The sequence below is a fragment of the Giraffa tippelskirchi genome, chromosome 14 (assembly GCF_054371585.1).
Source record: "Giraffa tippelskirchi isolate mGirTip1 chromosome 14, T2T-mGirTip1v1.2.pri, whole genome shotgun sequence".
In the NCBI taxonomy this organism is placed as follows: domain Eukaryota; kingdom Metazoa; phylum Chordata; class Mammalia; order Artiodactyla; family Giraffidae; genus Giraffa; species Giraffa tippelskirchi.
The window spans coordinates 50,906,120-50,929,440 of record NC_137288.1 but is presented as its reverse complement, the minus strand read 5'-3'; the positions used below and the strand labels follow the sequence as shown (position 1 = coordinate 50,929,440).

Genomic DNA, 23,321 nt, shown 5'->3' with positions numbered 1-23,321 from the left:
TTTCTTTACACGTCCCATTATGCAGTGAGCCAGGGAAATCCCACCAGACCAGAGGCCATCGACTTTGGCACCAGGATTAACTCTTTTTGTGTATAAAAATGGTTACCTATGTCAGGAGTTCTCCCGTCCACTCCCTTCTCTCTGAAAGGTGCTAGAAAACTTGAATTCAGGTTCTAGCTCTACCGTTTTCAAGCTGTCACCACTTTGGGCTTGTTGCATAATCTCTTAATTTCTTCAGCAAAAATGCAAACTGATTCCTTGCTCAGCTGACTCCACTCTTGCTTAATATTTCAAAGATAAATTCAAATTTTGCATAATTTAACAGACAGGAAGTTTAGCTTTAAAATGTTTTGTAAGATCAGATATAATTGGCTTAAAATATTACCGGCCTCAAACTGGATGACCCATAGAGAAGGTTAGAAGGATAAGAGGAAATTAATTACACTTCATTCTTGTACATTTAATTAAGTGAAAAGTGTGTGTATGAGGACTGGCTTTTTCTAAATCTTAGAATATTTTAGCTACTCTTCTGTAATCTTCCAGCAAGCTTTCAGCCAGTATGAAGCAGAAAGTATTAACCAGATTGGAAGGCTACTGGATCAATTGGTCTGATAAGCATAGATAAGATTATATTTGATAGTCTGTAATAAAATGTGGCATTGAGAATTGAGGAATGAAAAATAGTACAGATAAATTAATTTTAGGTGCTCTGTAACTAATCATTATTTCCTTAAACTCACTTCTTTGAATTATGAGACCATAAGAGTTTCCTTGATTTTTTTCCATGTAAATTTAGCGAACATCCATCTCATATAGATACAAAATTAAAGAAATATAAACATTTATTTTTCCTTGTGATGAGAACACATGGATTTACTCTCCTAAAAACTTTCATATTTAACATACACCAGTGTAAATTATCATGTTGGGTATCACATCCCTAGTATTTATTTATCTTATAACTGGAAGTTTGTACATTTTGACCACCTTCATCCAATTCCCCCCGCCCCTGCACTTCACCTCTGATAACCACACACCTGATCTCTTCCTATGACTTTGTTTCTGAGGTATAATTGACCTCAGCACTGTGTTAGTTCCTGGTCCATGACATAGTGATTCAGTATTTTCATCCATTACAAAATGATCATCATGGTAAGTCTAGTTACCATCTGTCACCATACAAAGATATTAGGTAATTATCGACTCTACTCCCCACACTGAACATTTCACACCTGTGACTCATTTATTTTGTAACTGGAAGTTTGTACCTCCTTATCTCCCTTACCTATTTCTCTCTCTCCACCTTCCTTGTCAACTACCTGTTTGTTCTCTTTATGACTGTTTCTGTTTTGTTATGCTTATTCATTTGCTTTGTTTTTTAGATTGCACATATAAGTGAAATCAGGCATTTTAACAGGCATGACATGATATCTCCTTGTGGTTTTAATTTGCATTTCTCTAATAAGCAGTGAAAGTGGCTCAGTCATGTCTGACTCTTTGTGACCTCACGGACTATACAGTCCATGGAATTCTCCAGGCCAGAATACTGGAGTGGGTAGACTTTTCCTTCTCCAGGGGGTCTTCCCAACCCAGGGATTGAACCCAGGTCTCCCACATTGCAGGCAGATTCTTTACCAGCTGAACCACAAGGAAAGCCCAAGAATACTGGAGTGGGTAGCCTATCCCTTCTCCAGCAGATCTTTCCAACCCAGGAACCGAACTGGGGTCTCCTGCATTGCAGGCAGATTCTTCACCAACTGAGCTACAAGGAAGCAATGAGTTGAGCACCTTTTTTATGTGCTTGTTGGCCATTTATGTATTTTTGGGAAAATGTCTATTCAGGTCCTTTGACTATGTTTAATTGGATTATTTTGGGTTTTCTTAGGGTTTTAACTTAATTTTTTTAACTGAAGTGTAGTTGATTTACAATGTTGTGTCAGTCTCTGCTGTACAGCAAAGTAACTCAGTTATATTTTGTTGTTGTTCAGTCACTAAGTTGTGTCCAACTTCTTGTGACCCCATGGACTGCAGCACACCAGGCTCCTCTGTCCTTCATAATCTCCCAGAGTTTGCTCAAATTCACGTCCATTGAGTTGAGGATGCCATCCAACCGTCTCATCCTCTGCTGCCCCCTGCTCCTCCCACCTTCAGTCTTTCCCAGCATCAGGGCCTTTTCTGATGATTCAGGTCTTTGCATCAGGTGGCCAAAGTATTGGAGCTTCAGCTTCAGCATCAGTCCTTCCAATGAATATTCAGGATTGATTTCCTTCAGGATTGACTGGCTTGATGTCCTTGCCATCCAAGGGACTCTCAAGAGTCTTCTCCAGCAACACAGTTGGAAAGTGTCCATTTTCCAGCGCTCAGCCTTTTTTATGGTCCAACTCCATACTTACTGCACATTATTACAAGCCAGGTCCTGTAGGAGGAGCCTGGGATACAGTGAGAATCCTCAAATTGAGTGAGGGAAGAAAGATCAGTAAGCAATTGTAGTCTCATGCAAGGGGAGTGTGGGCGTGAGGTAGGGGGCTCACAGGGAAAGAGCATCCAATTCATACTTGGGGTGAAGGGAGGTTCTTGGAGAGAAGGATTTCTGCATACTAACTACATCACACGTGGTCTCCATATTGATTTCTGGTAGGCATCTTGGATATGACAAACTCAAAACCGTGCTCCTGACTTGACCCTCAGATCTCCTCACTTGATCTTTCCTGTCTTACCAAATGGCAACCCCATCCTCCCACCTGTTGAGGCTATAAAACCTCTTCTTTCTTTTGCATCCTACATGTTAGACACCAGAACGCCCTACTGGCTCAGCCTTCACAATGAAGCCGGCACCTGACCACCCTAGTTCTAAGTTCTCTTGTTGCCAGGAAATTACAGTGATCTCCTCCTAGGCTCCCTGTTTCTGCCCTTGCTCCATTCCATTACAGTCCAGGCTCAACTAAACAGCCAGAAGGATCCTTTTAAAACTGAAACTTTAACATCCCTTCCACCACATGCCTGAGGTCCTTTAGGTCACTACCCAAATGTCACCTCATCAGTGAAGTCTTCTTGACCCCTTTATTCAGACAGCAACCCCCACCCCTCACCTGCACCTAGGCATTCATTGTCCATTGTACTTATTATCATATGACATGCTATATCTTACTATTGTAAATTTACTATTTTGTTTGTTTTCTCTTTCCCCCAGTGGAATACAAACTCCATTATAATTGGAATTCAATCTATTTTATCCCTTACAGTATATTCCCTAGATAAGCCTAGGACTGTGTAAATCTCTCTTGACATTTTTGTGTATGCCTTCCAGACGTTTTTCTCTATTTTTATGCTTGTGCTTTGTTGCTCAGTCATGTCTGACTCTTCATGTCTCCACGGACTGTAGCCCACCAGGATCCTATGTCCATGGGATTTTTCAGGCAAGAATACTGGAGTGAGTTGCCATTTCCTCCTCCAGGGAATTTTCCTGACCAGAAATCGGACCTGTGTCTCCTGCATTGCAGGTGGATTCTTTAGCCATCGGGGAAGCTTCTTTTAAGCTACCTTCTATTATATATTATAAATATATTTAAGTAAACATAGGATCATGTTATATACCCTGTTTTTACCATGCTTCTTTCATTAAACAGCATTTTTCAGTAACAATACTGTTCTTGCACAGTATAATTTTGTTTTTGTGTAGTATTCCAGTATTTGAAATAGTTTATTTATTCAAGCTTTTATTTTTATGATTTTTTAACACTATATTTAACTTTTTCGTGTGTCTAAAGCTCACCATTCTGACCAAATATTTGTCCACCTCTCAGCACAGTATATGTCCCTCAGATTTGTCTTAGGAGGCAGACTTGTTGATGTTCAGTTGCTAAGTCATGTCTGACTCTGCGACCCCGTGGACTGCAGCAAGGCAGGCTCCCCTGTCCTTCACTATCTCCCAGAGTTCGCTCAGATTCATGTCCATTTTGTTGGTAATGCTCTCTAACCATCTTGTCCTCTACCGCCCCCTTCTTTTGCCCTCAATCTTTCCCAGCATCAGGGTCTTTTCCAATTAGTTGGCTCTTTGCATCAGGTAGACAAAGTATTGGAGGTTCAGCTTCAGCATCAGTCCTTCCAATGAATATTCAGGGTTGATTTCCTTTAGGATTGACTGGTTTAATCGAGATAAAAATCACTTGTTGGGTCAAGATATATCGAAAATTATAAAGTCTTGTTACCAGCTGCCAGTTTGCATCTCAGAAAGGTGGTATTATTTATATTCCTACCAGTTTCATACAATTTCTTTTAACACTTACACTAGCAGGTGTAGGGGGTATAGAAATAGCTTCAGTTTTTCAAGATAAAATTGAAGAAACCAGTAAGAATTTGATCCTTTTCTTTGAAGATAAGAATCTTCCTTTTTCAGTCTATTGCATGCTCTGTATGGTATCATATTCAGTCTAATTTTGTGAAAGTCACTTAAATGGGGTGGAATAACCTTTTCAGTGGTTTCCTGGAGAGTACTTTTATCTTCTAAAAGACTCTCATTTAGAAGGTTCCTATAAAAAAATATTGTTACTTAGGAATGAAACATTTCATTAATATATTACCCATAATAATTCATACCCATAATACTACTGCATGTTTTCTATAATAAATTTGAATTATTGTCTTAATTTTTATAATGATAAAAAATTAATGCCCAATATTTTGTGGAAGGCACCCTGATAAACAAGACATGACTGCCAGTTGCTTGCATGTTCTACTTTTTGAATTTGTGTTTAGGATTGAACAGACACCAGAAAATTCTACTAATATTGTCATGGAATAATAAGGATGAAGGTAGATTTAGTGCTTAAGAGTTGCAATCTTGCAAATGGCACTGAGCAAATAAAAGATTGGTCACTTTATCAAACACTTTGGTAAAGTAACATGTACCTTGAACATTTATAGGTAAACCACTTAAATGTACATTTTTTTACCTCCATATGATACAAGTGCAAGACATTTCTTGTGGATTAGGTGATTAGGTTGTCATAATCTTAAATAATTCATAACAATAATACTACTGTTTTCTTTAGAACTTAAACCCATTGTTGGTTTTGAAATTTGGTTTGTATTTAATTTGTAATTTTAATAGTTGTGTGAGAGCTCCATATATTTAACTCATATAAGAATTTATAGTTGCCTTAATTTGTATATGCTTAAGTGACATTCTAATAATTGAAGCCAGCCTCAGGGATAGGTGAGAATCTTTTTTTTTTTTAATTTTAAAAGGTATGTGTACAATATTCCAATATGAGAATCACTATCCTATTAGCTAAGAAGGAATTATCATGAACTGATACAAAGAGATACACAACTTTACTGATCCACCCTAACTCTCCATCTGCAACTTTTTGTTTCTCAAATTAACTCCCAGTCGGGCATTAAACATACAAGGAAAGCTCTAAGCTGTGAATATTGGTGAGAAAAGTGGATACAAAGATGAATAAAACTTGGTCTCTGGTTTCTAGACATAAGTCTGGAGGCAGAGAAAAGTGACATAATGTAATCCCTCAGTCATAGATACTATTTAACAAGGCAAGAAGCTAAGTGCCATGAAAAAAGAGTAGAGGTGGCTACTTTGGAACATTGAGAGCATGGATGCAGCTGGTACTTAGTTTTTCGCCCAGTGAGTTTTGGCTTAAAAACTGACGAGAATCTTCAGTCACATATCAGTCTTCAGTAGTCTTCAGAATACTTTGTTCTGAACTTGCCTCTCTATGGGCTGAAACCACTCTAATGGTGACAGATTGTTCAGATCTCAGTTAATGTTTGCTGTTATTATTGCATAAACAAACCATATTGTTTGCAATTGCAGTTTCTTCTAGGCCCACATTAAGTCTGTTAAAAGGCAGCGTGTGTATGTGTGTGTGTGTGTTTAATCCCTGTAAGTATGAAAGCTATACGTCTAAGAGACTGAAGCTAATTCATAATTTCAAAATGGCATTAGCAGTTTACTACACATAAAGACTTGGCTGTCATAGATTTTTGCACGTCCAGATGTTCATGTGTTAAGTTTTCTCGAGTACCAAACATTTGTTCTATTCAAGGAAATTATGCATATATAGGAAATTTTGACAAAGTCTACACTATTAACCCCTCCCAGGGAGGAATCTGGCAAGTACTCATGTTTATACCCAAACCTGATTGTTTCACAGCAGAACAGGCCCTAGGGTTTTGGGAACCTGGCTGGGTAGTCAGATAAACTAAACATCCAGATCTGGTCTTAAGGACCAATCCACAGAGACGGATAGTTAAAGACCTGGTGCCTCGGCTGTTCGGGGTCTCAGGATGTAAGATCTCAGTCTTGAATTGATCAGAGCCAGGCAGACTGGGTTCTAGGAGGAGCCCTGCAGGGGATTCAGGTTCAGAGTTTGGGGAGATAGAAGTGGAGACCGAGTTCTGCCTATTAAGGTCTCCCTGGAAGTAGGAAATAAGTCAGAATCTGACCATGAGTCCTTCATGATGGTCAGATTAGTTTAATGACTTTGCCAGGGGGGGAGAGAGACTCACAGATTATGATCTTTCTCTGTTCTTTAAGACATGATTTACTGTCGGAAATTCACACTAATTTTTTTCTCCCTTCTTCCCCTCCTCTCCCCTCCCTTCTTCCCACTCCCCCCCCCTTTCTTCTTCTTCTTCCTCTTTTCCTTCTTCTTCTCTCTCCCTCTCTGCCTCCCTTTCTTTTTCTTCTGTATTACTTTACTGGGGCTGCCATAACAAAGTAGCACAGACTGGGTGGCTTAAAAGAACAGGAATGTATTCTCTCAAAGTTTGGGGAGCATCAGTCAAGGTTTCAGTAGGGCCATGCTCCCTCTGGGGTTTCCGTGCCTCTTTCACAACTTCTGCCTTGGCATCCTTGACCTCCCCTGCATGGCTCAGTCTCTGCCTCTGTTGCCACTCGCCTTATCTGCCTTGCAACTTTCTATGGCTCTCTGCATCCTCTCCTCTTAAAAGGACAGCAGCCTTGTAATATTTAGGACTCATTCTAATCCAACATGCTCTCAATTTAACTTAACCAATTAAATCTGCAAAGGTCCTATTTCTACATAAGGTCACGTTTTAAGTTCTTGGGTGGACAAAAAAGTTGGGGGGAGACATTATTCAATCAGACTCCTTTCTGTTTATCCATTCCCTCCACCCTGTTTTGGTTTTTTTTTTTTTTCCATTCGTTTTAGAACTTTAATCAGTCACAAGATAAGCAATGAGCTGGTTATGTCCTTCCTTGTTTTTGATGACTTTTTACAAATCACTCCTTATTATGTTTTCCTCAGCATTCATGAATTATAAGATCATCAATAACTCAAAGATGCATTATTTATTTTAAACATGCTCATTAGTCAAGCTTCATATATTTTCTTGGACTTTATACTCGTCTTCTTTAATTATCCTGCTCTTTTGGAGCCTGCTTGAACATCAAATGTCAGTCAATGCATTTTTCATAACTTGTAATGGATTCTTAGGGTTTTATTTTTAATAAGCCTTTCAAACATGGAAAATATCTCTATCAACCTATTCTTCTCTCATTTTTAAAACAGCGGGAGATTCTGTGTGGCTTTATTTTTTGATGCAGACATTTACACTCTCCTGACAAAGGGGTGATGCCAAACAATAGAGGCCAGTGAGAAAAATGGAAAGTGTGAATAATACTATTTCATTAAAATGGCATCATTTCTGCATCAAGAAGAAGAAAGTTGACTGGAAATTCTTCTTACTAACATCCACATTGTTGCAGGCCAAAAGTAGACTTCCAAGACTCGTCAGGTAAATCAAATAACTATTGAAAAAATTAAACAAAAAAAGTAACCATGACCTGTGTAGACAGTGGGCTGGAGGGGAGTAAGAAGGAATGTAGTCAGGAGTCTGTTGTCATAGTGACAAACTGCAAAGCAACTAAGAACCAGAGGACCAGCTCTGCCTGAGCAAACGGCGGGGCTACGAGTGTCTCTGGACCCATCCACAAGGAAAGTGATGTCAGAAGACTAGTGAGCTTTGCCCAATCACTTTATTCCCTCCTTCCTTCTTGGAGAGAAACAAAGGGGATGCAGAAAAATGGAACTAGGATCTGCAATATTCCTGACCGAGTAGAGAGAAAGAAACACCCCCCACATCCATTTATCTGTATTGTCCGCGATTTCTGTCTCCAAAGTAAAGTGCTAGTGGCTCAGTGGTGTCTGACTTGGACACGACTGAGTGACTTCACTTTTTTTCTTTCTTTTCCTTATCTTCACCTGGCAGAGAAAGGAAGCAGGCTCTCCAGCCTTTTCTTGTAAGGCCTCTAATCCCATTTATGTGGGCTCCACCATCAGGATCTAATTACTCCCAAGCATGTTGGGGGCTTTGGGTTTCTTTTTTTTTCTTTTGAACTTTTTATTTTGTATTGGGGTATAGCTGATTAACAATGTTGCCATAGTTTCAGTGAACAGCTAGCAACCTTGTGTGCATATGCACGTATCCATTTTCCCCCAAACTCCCCTCCCATCCAGGCTGCCACCTAACATTGAGCAGAGTTCCCTGTGCTGTACAGTAGGTCCTTGTTGGTGACCCATTTTAAATAGAGCAGCATCTACATGACTATCCCAAATTCCCTAACTATCCCTTCTGGGGGTTAGGATTTAACATATGCATTTTGGAGGGACACATTCAGTCCATGGCTGGGCTTGGGGTACCCCTTGGTGCCATCACAGCCTCCTCCCTGCTGCAGTCCAGCATGATGATGGCCAGTTCCTTTATCTTCTGGAGAATCAGGATTGTCTTGTTAGTACTATGTTCATAGCACTAGCAGAGTAAGTAATAGATGGTAAGCACTGCAGTTACAGGGACCCTTCCTGCCTCTTTCCTGAACTGACTAATGGTTTGGAAAACATAGATTCATCAATTTTGTGGATTCATCAATTCATTAACTTTGCTATAAAGTAGGGAGAATGATAGACTCAAAACTGAAAAATTCAAAGATTTAAAATGCCTCAGGCTGGGGCTTCCCTGGTGGCTCAGTGGTAAAGAACCTGCCTGCCAATGAAGGAGAATATGGGTTTGATTCCTGATCTAAGACAATACCGCATGTTGCAAAGCAACTAAACCTGTACGCTACAACTATTAAGCCTGTGACATTACTTTGTCAACAAAGGTCTGTCTAGTCAAAGCTATGGTTTTTCCAGTAGTCATGTATGGATGTGAGAGTTGGACTATAAAGAAAGCTGAGCGGCGAAGAATTGATGCTTTTGAACTGTGGAGAAGACTCTTGAGAGTCCCTTGGACTGCAAGGAGATCCAACCAGTCCATCCTAAAGGAAATCAGTCCTGAATATTCATTGGAAGGACTGATGCTGAAGCTGAAACTCCAATACTTTGGCGACCTGATGCGAAGAACTGACTCATTTGAAAAGACCCTGATGCTGGGAAAGATTGAAGGAGGGAGGAGAAGGGGATGAGCTGGTTGGACGGCATCACTGACTCAATGGACATGAGTTTGAGCAAACTCTGGGAGTTGGTGATGGACAGGGAGGCCTGGCGTGCTGCAGTCCATGGGGTCGCAAAGAGTCGGACACGACTGAGCAACTGAACTGACTGGAACCTGGAAGCTGCAACTACTACAGCCCGGGGGCCCTAGAGCTCTGCACAAGAGAAGCCACCACAATGAGAAGCCAGTGCATCAAAACTAGAGAGTAGTCCCTGCTCTCCACAACTGGAGAAAGTCCACGAGCAGCAACAAAGATCCAGCCCAGCCAAAAATCAAATAAAATACCACAGGCTGAGACCAACAAGGTAAAGTTCTAGAGAGAAATTTTAAATTCAACAGGTCGGTTCACGTTGTGCAGTGGTTCTCAAAGTGTGGCCGTGACTGATGTCAGGAAAACAGAATCAAAACAAAATCTCTTGTCAACCTAGAAAACCTCTTCACAAAGATAGAAGAGAAAGAAAACGGTTTTGTTTTGAATAAGCATTAAACCAGAAAGTGATATGAATCACAGAAAAGCCACTAAACAGATAGTAAAGATGTCAAGAAATCACACCCATTTAGGTAGCCAGGAAAATGAAACCCATTACCTCCATGTTTTCAAGATAAAGGGTAACTGATGCTCAAGTGAGAGGACTAACTACTTTCATATGAAGGAAAAATTAATTTTTTCTATCTTTACAACAGAAGGCATTTGGGGACAGGTACCTGCTGAAATTGGACTTCCCAGGTGGCACTAGGGGTAAAGAATTGATGCTTTTGAACTGTGGTGTTGGAGAAGACTCTTGAGAGTCCCTTGGACTACAAGGAGATCCAACCAGTCCATCCTAAAGGAAATCAGTCCTGAATATTCATTGGAAGGACTGATGCTGAAGCTGAAACTCCAATACCTTGGCGACCTGATTAGAAGAACTGACTCATTTGAAAAGACCTGATGCTGGGAAAGATTGAAGACAGGAGGAGAAGGGGATGACAGAGGATGAGATGGTTGGATGGCATCACCAACTCAATGGACATGAGTTTGAGTAAACTCTGGGAGTTGGTGATGGACAGGGAAGCCTGGCGAGCTGCAATCCATGGGTTCGGAAAGAGTTGGACATGACTGAGCGACTGAACTTAACTGTAGAGGTAAAGAACTCACCTGCCAATGCAGAAGACCTAAGAGACACAGGTTCGATCTATGGGTTGGGAAGATCCCCTGGAGGAGGGCATGGCAACCCACTCCAGCATTCTTGCCTGGAGAATCCCATGGACACAGGAGCCTTGTGGGCTACTGTCCACAGGGTCGCAGAAAAGAGCCGGACACGACTGAAGGGACTTAGTTGCATGCACACACACACACAGACACACACACAGCAAACCACCCCCCTCCACTCCCGCCCCCCGCCGCCGCTGGAGTTAGACGTCTAGATTCCCAGGAAACTGGGAGGGAGGGGTGCTATTACTGCTTTCTTGATGGTTACATTCTACATGCTGGCTCCAGGGCTCCTTTCAAAGAGGAAATTCCTGTATTGTAAAATGGGCAAGGGGCTTACTTAACCTTTACAAAGACCTACATACATTTCAAAAGGCAGAGAAAGAGCCCACAAGGGGAAGTTTTCTCAAGTTAATGATCTCTTTTTCTTTGCACCATGGAGCATTTGATATTCTGTTACTTCTAATTTCTTTTACCCTCACACCAACAGCATCAGTATCACCTAGTAGTTCCTAAGTCAGAAATGCGAATTCTCAGATCCCACCCCAGACCCACTCAGAAACTCTGGAGATATGGCCAGGCAGCGTGTGCTTTCTAATAAGTCCCTCAGGAGGGGCTGATGCTCCGGAAGCTTAAGAATCACTGCAGACAACTGTTGACAGCAGGCCACTTGAAAAGGATCTAGGAAAGATGAAGGATTTCACTGAACTTGAATCTATAGTTTGCATCACATAGGTAGTCTCTGCTCTGCTGGTCCATGACCTTCAATTAGCTGGCAGGAAATGAAGATGTCTGAAATAAACCTATTAGATGAGACTTAGCTTAGGAGAGAGGATCCAACTGTAACAACTTGCGGGACACAGATGTGAAAGCAGCGAGCATTATGCAAAGTGATGCTCCTCTGGCTCTAGGCACATTCTCTAGGTGAATAGATGAACAGTTGCCTGATTTTCTGGAAAATTACAAAATGCCCAATAAAGCCATATAAACCAAACTCAAAAGAAAATAACACACTTGTGCACTGTCCCCTCACCCCACCACATGAACCCTTAAGTTCACCTGACTTTTAAAAATTATTTATTTATGGCTGCACTGGGTCTTCATTGCTGCCTGCTGGCTTTCTCTGGTTGCAGTGAGCAGGGGCTACTCTCGAGTCGCAGTGCATGAGCTTTTCATCTTGGTGGCTTCTCGTTGCAGAGCACGAGCTCTAGAGTGGGCTCAGTAGTTGTGACACATGGGCTTAGCTGCTCCACACCACATGAGATAGTCTCAGACCAAGGATCAAACCCATGTCTCCTGGATTGGCAGGTGGGTTCTTGACCACTGAGCCATCAGGGAAGCCCAATGTTACCATTTTTTTAAATTTACTTACTGTGATTGATTTACAGTAATTGTAGTGTACAATTGTACAGTTTGTGTTAATTTGTTCAGTACAGCAAAGTGAACTTTCTCATATAATTTTCAATTATAGTCTATCACAAGATACTGAATACATTAATAGTTTCTTGTGCTATACAGTTAGGACCTTGTTTATCCATTCCCTATACACTAGTTTGCATCTACTAATCCCGAACTCCCAATCCTTCCCTCCCCAACTCACCCCCACACACACCTTGGCAACAAGTCTGTTCTCCATGTCTGAATCTGTTTCGTAGATATGTTCATTTGTGTTGTATTTTAATTGCCATAACCTGTCTTTAACCAAATCATGCAAAAATATAACCAGAGGTTTTCACTACAGTCCTTATGTATGTAAACTGTTTACCAAGGTGGCAAGAGATGAGTTTTTCTTTATACAAACTATCTTAACTAGGAATTTAAGCTATTTCAGTGAGACTGTACTGACCACCAGAATGACAAAATCCATGGACATTTAAGGAAAGGTAGTGGCACCCCACTCCAGTACTCTTGCCTGGAAAATCCCATGGACAGAGGAGCCTGGTAGGCTGCAGTCCATGGGGTCGGCTAAGAGTCGGACACGACTGAGCGACTTCACTTTCACTTTTCACTTTCATGCATTGGAGAAGGAAATGGCAACCCACTCCAGTGTTCTTGCCTGGAGAATCTCAGGGACGGGGGAGCCTGGTGGGCTGCCGTCTATGGGGTTGCACAGAGTCGGACACGACTGAAGCGACTTAGCAGCAGCTAGAGCAGCAGTACAGACTTTGGTCCCTAGAGGATTTCAAGAACTCTTTTCTTTAAAAAGAGGGCTCCAATCTTTCTTTGTCTTCCCATTATTTGGCTCCATATGAGAATCACAGAATTCTGAACTAAACTGTAATGATCAAGTTATGCCTTTAATTACAGAAGAAAAACTGAGGCCAAAACTATCAAGTAATTTACATAAAAAGGAGGGAGCCAAGTCATCTAACATAGGAGAATAAGTGACTACAGCTCAAAGAATGCACATGCCCTCCTCCCCCCATTCTTTTTGCTATTAGTTGCACCCACCTTGAAAAAATACCATCTTTGCTCATACAGGAGCAAACATAAAAATTACTCAAGTTGACTCTTCTGCCTCCTGTAAGATGCACGTTTTTGACACGTACTTAATTTTTTAAATTTACTTTTAATTGGAGAATGATTGTTTTACAGTATTGTGTTGGATTCCAGTCATATTAACACGTATTTCAAAACCATGAGGTGAAAACTGAAAAAAAGGCCATAAAACAAGAATCAAATATGCCATTCTTTGCACACGACATCAGAATATGCACTTAGAATTTTTTTCTCACAATTGTGTTCCTGTGGCGATACACTTGGTCTTACTCATCTGTTTCTACTGTAAGCCAAGTATGTAAGATACATAGTTACATTTTAAAAATAAGTCCTTTTCAAATGCACTGTCCAGCGCCTGGAGTTCTCCGACTCAAAGGCACAGTCTCGGAAACTGTTGCGGTTTCAGAACAGAAACGAAGTATGTGGAAAACAGATTCCTAGGGTACAAGGGTCAACATTTGGACGCCAGGCACGCGAACCCTGACAGCCGTCTCAGGGCCTCAGAGCTCCGTCGGTGTCCCCAGGGGTGTGACAAGCTCGGGCACTTCCCAGGTGGCCCAGATCGTCCAGGGCGGTCTGCAGCAGCCTTCGCAGACTCGGAAGGTCTCGGGGAAAGCCATGGGGCAGGCGGGCGGGCGCCCCTGGGACAGCAGATCGGCCTTCTCGCACAACAGCCGCCGAACTTGGTCCATGAGCGCGCCGTTCTCCCTGCGCAACGCATGGTTCGGGCCCAGGACAACCTACATCAGGACCGCCAGCGCCTCCATCACTACCCACCCAGCTCCCCCACTGCCACAGCGCCGCCGCCGGAAGTGCGTGTCGCTCGGGGGCGGATCACGGCGGCGGCGCGTCCAGCCTCCGGGGTTCAGGCCGGGCCAAGGCCCGAGCGCCCGTGGGCAGGGTCGCCAGCATTATTGGCCGCAGAAGCCGAGAGTCCTGACGCCGGCGGGCGGCGGGGAAGGGAGGAAACCTAGGCTAGACTGGCGGCCGAGCCACTGGACCGGACGCCGCTCTCGGCGGAGGAATCTGACTCCGTGGCAGCGCGCAGCGACTTCCGGGGGGCTCCCTCCGCGGGCCGGCGCGCAGGTGCTTAAAGGGGAAGACGCGCATCCCTGGGAGGCTGCGGGTTCGCCGCCCCCTGCCGAGGTACCGCGCAGTCTTAAAAGTCTTTTGAAGTTCCACATTCCTGGGTGTTCACATGTTAACGCCCAAGACCTCACAGCCAGGAGGAGGCAGTTGTAATAAATCCCCCCCGTGCTTGCAGAATAGGCCGTCCCTTGGGGCTTCCAACCTGCCAGGATTCTTCCAACCTACCAGGTGCCCAACGCCTTATGCTATCGCATGCTAGCCTCCCGGCTCTGGGAAGCCCTTGCCGGTCCTTTGGTAGGTTTGTGTTCTTGTTTTCCGGAGGACACAAGTAACTCAGAGAGTTTGCACACTTACTCTGGCTGTAAAGTCGGGTGGGTCGTTGGCGGAAGCTTCCCTAGTGCCAGGTGTTTGAAGATGAGCTTGAACTTCAGGTGGCGCAGGGTCTGTAGATTGGAAGGGACCATGTTGAGATTAACGCCGTCTATATGAATGAAAGGAACACATTTCATCTGGTTCAGTTCAGCCAGTTTTCTGTTCCTTCTTGAGTCAGTTTTGGTAATTTGTGTTTTTCAATTTCGTTTAATTTATTGGTGAACAATTATTCAGAGCATTCTTTTTATTTATGTAAAGTTGGTTGCAGTGTCCTCATTTTCATTTCTGATTTTAGTTATTTACATCTTTTTTCCCTCAGTCTAGCTAAAGTTTGTCAATTTTGTTGAAGTTTTTTTCCCTAAGAACAAGACATTTGATTTCATGGAATCTATTGTTTTTCTGTTATCAATTTCAGTTATCTCTGTTCTAATCTTAATTATTTACTTTCTTCTACAAGTTTTGGGTTTAATTTGCTCTTCTTTATCAAGTTTCTTATAGTGTGTTATGGACCTAATTGGGTCCCTTCAAAATTCATATATTGAAGTTCTAATTCTCATTGTGACTGTATTTGAAAATAAGGCATTTAGGGAGGCAGTTTAGGTTAAAAGAAGTCAAAAGGGTGGTTCTCTTTTTCTGAAGAACCCTGACTAACACATTCTTCTTTTAGTCATTTCTAATTCTTTAATCAAGGGTATATTTGTGGATATACTCTATAGAAAAATATCTTTCAAGTGTATCCTACCAAAATAAAACTACTTTTTACAAACAAGAACCAACCCCATGAATTTGTGTGTGTGTGTGTGTGTGGTTCTATGCAGTCTCAGGATGTATTAAAAGGCTTGAAAATATATTGAATGATGGTACACACCTACTTTTGGACAGGGTTCTTTGTGTGTGTGTGGTGTCCAGTTTTTTGCAGCCCCATGAACTGTAGCCCGCCAGACTCCTGTTTCCATGGAGTTTTCTAGGCAAGAATACTGGAGTGAGTTGCCATTGTCTACTCCAGGGGATCTTCCCAACCCAGGGATGGAACTCGCATCACTTAAGTCCTCTGCATTGGCAGGAGGATTCTTTACCACTAGTGCCACCTGGTGAGATGTAAAGTTGAAAGCTCAGACAGAATTCTCTGGGAAAACTTCAGTGTTCGCTCTTAAGGCTTTCAACTGATTGAGTGAGGCCCACCCAAGTCATGGAGAGTAACTGCTCACTTTAAGGTCAATAATTCTAAATGTCAAGTCACATCCAAAAAAAAAAAATACCTTCACAGCAACATGAAGACCAATCTTCGACCAAACAATTAGTCACCATCGTCTTGCCAGATTGACATATAAAAGCAGCTACATGTACATTTAGTCATTTTAGAATAAACCTTGAAGACATTCAAAGAAGTGGCCTAGGCAAACGGGGGCATTTGTAGGAGAACTCATCTCAAAGTTGTCTTTTATTTGACTCACAAATCTTTGAGAAAAGAAGTGACATCAGGAATATTTCAAAACTGTTACTTCCTTTAGGCAAGTAAATGCAGAACCATGTCCCTGTCTGGGTGGGGTTACTCAGAATATATTTCAAACTGCTAAAAGCAGTAATAACAAAAGACAGTGTGACCAGCAAATAAACGGTTGTTTTTATTTCCAGCATGTACCTTTATCACTTGTTCCCTCTCTTTGGGCCATCGTTTATAGTGACTCAAACTGTGAGTCAGGAAGTGAGCTGTCCCCTGATAACACATTAAAAAGACGTGTGAGACTCATAAACTATACAGGCTTGATGAATGGATCACGTATGGAATTGAAATAGCATTTTAAATGGTTATATTTTTCTTGCAGATATCCTCAGGAGACAGTCTTCCTGCCTCCTGGAATGAATGTGCTTTGCTTTGATGTGGGCGCCATACTAAGGTAACAGTCTCTCTTGATCATTTGTCAGCGTGTCTGGAGCCCCAGCTATAGGCACCAACCTTTACAGATTTGTAGGGGAATCAGACGACTAATGCATGTGCAAGCATTTTGGAAGCAATCAAAAATTAGAATGTTGATGATACAGGTAAGACAGTGTCTTTATCAAAGAGACTGTAAATGTCAGAGGATTTATCAGAGGCCATTTGTTGGCTGCAAAGCTGGATACAATGTTTAAATGAATTTTGGCATTTGGGGTGGGAAGGATGGTTTAATTGAATTTTTGGAGCTTTCAGTGTGGGAAACAAAGCATTAAAGTATTCATTGAACTCTAAATTTTAATAGCGGAGCCAATGATACGGCTCTGTGCCTCTCAGTTTAACAAGGTTAAGTGGTCCTTGAAAGGACAGAATTCTAAGACCAACTATTTGGGTTTATTGTAAAAAGTACCAATCATGTAAAATTTTGAGAATATGTTCTCTTACCTTCTGACCCTTCTTTTTAATGCATTTATTGAAATGCTGATACTCTCCATCCTGGGTCTTGGTCTTTTCCTCCTTTGCACCCTCTCCCTTTGTTATTAAAATTAGGACAAGACTCCACTCCTTTGTATTCCAAAAGTTCCAGATCTTTGCCTCCAGCTCTCTTCTCACTCTGGCCCACTATTCTCCACTGCTTCGCTGTGTCAAAAGGATCAAACTAAATCTAAGTTGAAATCCTTATCTCTGCATCAGCTTCTGTTGCAGAATCTCTAACTGGGCTAATAGTATCACTGTTGTGTTAATTGACCCTAGCTGCTGGGTAAATTACAAAATTTTAGTGGCTTAACCAAATAGATGTTTACTTCTTACTAATGTAAAGTCCAGTCAGTGCAAAGAAGGTGTGAGCCTTCTTTCCAGGGACCCAGACTCAGAGCAGCTCTTCTTCCATCCCCATGTGCGCTGACCTCCGGCCGATGGGGGAGAGAACAGAGGACAGACCGGAAGTGGTGCTCATCCTTGGCACTCATTCCTTTGACCCCCAAATCAGTCACCTTGTCACGCCTGACTGCAGGGGAGACTGGGTTAGGCCATCTGGCTCTGTGCTCAGTGAGGGCCTACCTGATCACTACTATTTAAAATTTCCAACTTCTTCCCAATAGTTGCTCCCTATTCCTTTCTCCCACTTAATTTTCCTCCACAGCAACATTCATCCTGGTGGAAAATACCTGTTTCTATATGCTTGTGCTTTTGTTCCTCCCTCCCGAATGACAATGTAAGTGTAATGAGGAGAGGAGCCTTGTCTGCTTGGGTCACTGTCATATCATCAGGGACTGTGCTTGGCCTATAAAAGTCTCAGTGTTTGTTAAAAGTGAGAATTAATGAATCCAAGTGCATATATAGTGAGTAGGCAAGTCGGTCTATAAGTCTGGAGCTTGGAGGAGAGGTCTTCACTGGGGCAATGCATTTGGGACCCACTGGCATAGAGATAGGGTGACCATGTATCCAAGTTGGCCCTGAACAGTCTGGGCATAATTGCTAGTAGTACCCCTCCTTTACTCTTAAAAAGGCTCTGTTTTGAATGATCAATTGTAGAGTTCTAAAAATTCATGATAAATAAAACCATAGAACTGGATGGGATTCCCTAGAGAAAGCCTGTAAAGTAAAAACAGAAGAGGATCCAGGAGGAGCTTAGGTTCCTTAGGAACTTAGGTTCCCTAACTTTTAAAGGCTCAGAGAGGAGGGAGGAGTCAGAGATGGAAGAAAAATCACAGAATCACAAAGCCAAGAAAAAAGAGTGGTTCCAAAAGGAAAGTGAGAGATTGATCAAGTCAAAGTCTACTGAGAGCTGGAGTTAAGATGAGGACTGAGAGACACCGGTGAGATGCTTGGAAGTCAGGGAAGACCTCGGCAATAGACCTCGTGGTGGAGTGATTAGGGCAGAAGCCAGATTGATGCAATACAGAGAGGAGAGATAAGGAAATGAAGACAGCAAGTTATAGAAAATCCAATTAGTTTGGTTGTGAATATAAGAGAATGGGCGAATTCTGGATCACCCATTTAGCAGATTGAGTGTGTGCTCAAGGCAAAGCTCATAGCAAAACAAATATGTAATAATTTAGTACTTGACAATTTGAAACAATGAACTAAAGGAGTCATTGCCAACAGCTCATAGTTCTGTTGGGCCTTCTGTTCGTTGTTTTAATATTGACTTTACTCGTGCGAGAGGGTACCTGAGTACTCAGTCCACTGAGCAATCTGGTCTGGCCCTGAGTGTGGTCACAGTGGAGGTGGGAGTGGCCTTGAGAGAGAACGTTTTCCGTTTTTGTTGGAAGAGATTTGAGCTGAAATGTTTCTGGGCAGGATCCAGGTGAGAGGGACCAGCAGACTACACAGGAGAGGGCAGAGAGCATGGATGGTGGCATTTCACCTGGGCAGGTGGGAGGATGATGGGAAGAGTGGCTGGAGGTGGGTCGAAGGGTACGGACCAGCTGTAACTGGAGGAGGAGCTGGGTTCATGTACAGCTGGGTTTGTCCAGGTAGACATGGGAGGAGAGGGCACTGTGGCCTGAGGTCTTAAGTGCCCTGAGAAGGAGGAAAGACCACCTGTGTGTGCAGGAGGTGTCTCTCTGTGGTTTAGAGCAGGTAGAAGAGTGAGAAAATCACCTACCAGGGAAACAATGTCAAGGGTGCTTTTGAGGTTGGTGATCATGAATCATCGGCTGTAATGTCTTCAGTTACCTAGGTGATTACAGGAAATCACAGGCTTCTTCTTTGATGGACCAAAACCACCAAGAGAGAAGTATTTAAGAGGGACTTTATCTTCCACTTGTTTTTTTTGCTATGCCATGAGTCAGCATAAACATGTGGAGAAAGTAGGGATTGTTAGGAGAAAAACATTCTGGAAGACATTCACTCTTTTTTGTTTTGTTTCTTCTTCAGGAATGAGTGGGATTGATACTCAGGTTTTCCTGAGATGCAGGTCTCACTGGACTGGGTGAGAGTCAGGAGGCCTGGGTCACAGTCCTGGTTCTGTTGGAACCATGTGAGCCTCTCTCTCTGAGTTTTGGGTTTCTCACAGAAAAGCTGTGAACAGATGATCCTATTTTCCTTCCGCTTCTAGAACAGATGATCCTATTTTCCTTCCGCTTCTAGAATCTCTGAGTCTATGATGGTCTGTCCCCATCTCAGCTGCCTCCAGCTGACCGGCAGGCGTGTAAGTCCTAGGCTTCATTGTGGAGTTGGAAGAGTTCTTACAGATCACCTGAGCCTGGATTTGTGCTCTGAGACACTGGCTTTGGAGGGGTTCTGATGAACTTCTTGCTGGGTGGAGTTTCGAACTCATTAGCAGATGAAGCCAAGGAGTCAGGCCAGGATAGATTAAAACATTGTTTTATTACTGGACAGTCTGATACTGGAAAATGTAGATTAGAGGAGCAGGCCAACGGGCTCTGTGATCTAAATTCCCAAATGAAGTCATTGCACCCACCAGAGTCACAGGAACGCGGAACATTGCAGGTCTTCCCGCATCGTCCCTGAGGGTGTGATCACACGGGGAACAGAGGAAGACACAGACTTTCTGCAAGCTCCCGGCTCCCTAGAGGCCAAGGGAGGAAGCAGGGCCAGTCAGCAAGTATCAGGTTCTCTCCTTGACTTACCACTCCAAAGAGTTACTACTTCTTGTCGGGAGAAATGAGGATGCAGCAGAGAGGGAGAGAGGGGCTTCCCTGGTGGCTCAGTGGTAAAGAACCCTCCTTCAAGCAGGAGACACAGGAGATGCAGGTTTGATCTCTGGGTCAGGAAAATCCTCTGGAGGAGGAAATGGCAACCCACTTCAGTATTCTTGCCTAGGAAATCTGAAAGACAGAGGAGCCTGGCGAACTACAGTCCATGGGGTCACAAAGAGCTGGACCTGACCAAGTATGCACGCATGCACACACAGAGAGGGAGAGAAGGAAGGTGGGAGACAAAGTGAGAGAAAGAGCAGGATTTATGGGAATGGACACCATCCTTTCCAAGGTTTATGGAAAGTGTAAGTGTGAACTCCAAGTGTCTGCATGGCAGGGCAGTTTTGGTCATATAATACACACATTGTGTATGTATATGCATATGTGTGGGGCACATACAGATTAAGTGGGCAACGACGTTATTTTGTTCAGATGTAAATATATGTGAAGATACTGGCAGGGTGTATATCTTCCCTCTGTGTTGGAGTGGCTGTTCATTTAAAATCTCAAGTATCAGACCAGGGTCAAATGAATGCTTTTCCATGGACAGAGTCTTGGATGTCTGTGGGTATTTGTCCATTAAACTTTACCTTTACACGTTTTTTTCTTTATTTCTTTTTTTCGTTTTCTTTTTGGCCACACTGCATGGCACCTGGAATTTCCCCGACCAGGGATTGAACTCATGCCCTCTGCAGTAGATGCACAGAGTCTTAACCACAGGACCACAGGGAAGTCCTACAGTTTTGTTTTTTTTTTTTTTTTTGGCCTGTGATTCTCTAATTTTAACTTATGTAAAACTTATTTTGAGAAAAACCTCATTTATGTAAAGTTGGAGGTAATCTGTCCATTGTTTGAATTCTTTGGTTTTTCTTTACATTTTTGCTTGGCATTTAATCCTATTCTGGCCTGCAATATCATGGTTTATATGTTGGTTTTTCTCCTTTATTAGAACAGAACCTTCTTTTTTTTGGACTATGCCATGCAGCATGTGGGATCTTAGTCCCCAACTAGGGATCGAACCCACGCCCCCTGCATTTGAAGCATGGAGTCTTGACCACTGGACCACCAGGGAAGTCCCTAGAACAGAGCCTTCTTGAGGGCAGGGATCCTATCTTATTTTTATACCTTCCACAGTGACTAACACTCTGCTTTGTGTTTCATTGGTGTTAAGCAAATATGTGTCAGGTGAACACTTAGTGAATAATCTTCAAAAAATACCTTAATTGAAGTATAGTTGATTTCCAATGTTTCAGGTATGCAGCTTAATTAATAATCTTGAACGTTATTTTCCCATACCATTTGAAAGGGCAGATCAGCTAAGCCCATGGGCCGCAACTACCGAACCTGCGCTCCAGAGCCTGCGCTCTGCAACAAGAGCAGCCACCACAACGAAAAGGCTGAGCACTGCAGCTAGGGAGTAGCCTCCACTCGTAGCAGCTAGAGAAAGCTCAAGCAAAAAGCAGTGAAGATTCAGTGCAGCCAAAAATTACCAATTTTTTTTTTAAAAAGTAGCTGGTAAATTTAAGGAATACTAAGAAAGTAAAGTCAGGCAAGTAAAGATCACTTGACTTCCATTGTAGATGAAAGATGCTGCCTCTATTTGAGAGAGTGAGAGCACAGGAGGATATTTATATGGGACAAGGATGATGGATAAAGTTTCAAATAAAGTAAGTCTAAGATCTCCTACTTCAGCCCACCTGTCACCTCACTCAAGACAGTTCTGAATTTTGGAATTGGAACAGGATGGCTGCTGCAGTATAGTAATTAAAGACAAAAAAAGATCTTCCAATGGTTTGTTTTTTAAGCTATCCCCAAATCTCCCTGAATCAGATACAACCCTATTGCATCCTTGTCTGTGTCTCTCCCCACATAGACAGCAGGGGCCATCTGAACCCTCTACTCTGTCATCAACAAACTATACCCTTGGGTTGAAAATGGCCCCTGACTCCGTCCAAGAAGGAGGAGCTTGTGTTGGCCCACATTCCAGTGTTCTGGCCTTTGGGAGGGTCCATTGGTCACTGTCCTCCTAGTGCACAGGAACACTGAGGCCCAGCTACTGCCTTCTGTGTTTGTGAAAAGAGAAAACATGATGCTCTGCAGTCAGTTGTTCTTAGTTTTGTTTTGCTTTTAATCCTTCTTGAGTTTAAATTCTGGCTCTACCATTTACTGGCTGTGTGACCTTTGCAAAACTACTTAACCTGTCTATGCCTCATTTGCCTTGCTTTTAGAATGAGAGCAATAACAGCATCTATCTCAGGATTAAATGAGACACATTCAGGCAAAGAATTTAGCCTAGAGCTTGACATAGTCATTCAACTGTGCTTCTCGAATGGTTGGGTAGAACTGAGGCCATGCTGGGCAGTGTGAGCTTTGGGATAATTAAACAGGTTCTGGCCTTATGGTGATACCATTGTAACACTAACCAGACCATCAAATAACTATGAAATACCAAGTTGGGGAAGGGGAGATAACAAAAATGAATCTAGGATCCTAGTAGGAAATAAACAGTGTGTATATGTGTGTGTGTGTGTGTATGTGTGTGTAATAGTAGTTGGTGGTTACACATACCAAGATTAGTTAGACAGGAAAAACCTCTCCAGGAGTGATATCTAAACTTGGACTTGGATGAGAAAGAGACAGGTGTGTGTGGGATGGAAGGAAGAGCATCTCAGGTGGCCAAAACTGCTGTGTGCATGTCTTAAACAAGCACTGAAAAAAAGCATTTAGTGCGGGTGGTAGAGAGTCACAGACCTCAGATGGGGAACAAAGGTGTTTTTTTTTTAATAACTCAGAGCCAATCATTTTATCATTTGTCTGATAGCAGAAAACTTAATCTAGTTACTTCTAGGCAGGCTCAGTCAAAATGATTGATTACTCAGAAGTTTCTGAGTAAAGTTCTGGATTTTAAATAGCTAATACAGGATCTCCACTGTGGACGTTTCTTCTGAGGCTGTGTGTAAACTCAAGGGGAAGGGGTGGGGACAGGGTGTCCAGTTTGCAGATACCTGTTCTGCCTTTGGTGTTGCTTCCCTGATGGCTCAGTAGGTAAAGAACCCTCCTTCAATGGAGGAGACACAGGAGATGCGGGTTTGAT

The 23,321-nt window shown here is 42.6% G+C and overlaps 1 protein-coding gene across 8 annotated transcripts in view; it reads left to right on the top strand.

Moving 5' to 3' along the window:
- Positions 1–13,220: 13,220 nt before the first annotated feature.
- The window catches only part of LOC145534699 (uncharacterized), a 47,289-nt gene continuing 37,188 nt past the window's right edge, over positions 13,221–23,321 (top strand). The window contains exons 1-2 of one of the 8 annotated variants that reach the window (XR_014074891.1): positions 13,221–14,251; positions 16,453–16,669. Coding sequence is in view for 2 of the 8 variants with exons in the window: in XM_081562772.1 (XP_081418898.1) it covers positions 13,784–14,311; positions 16,453–16,506 (582 nt within the window). In the remaining 6 variants the exon portion in view is untranslated. Of the gene's footprint in view, positions 14,549–16,452; positions 16,670–23,321 lie in introns of all 8 variants that reach the window. The other 7 variants (XR_014074890.1, XR_014074888.1, XR_014074889.1 and 4 more) reach the window with 7 other exon arrangements.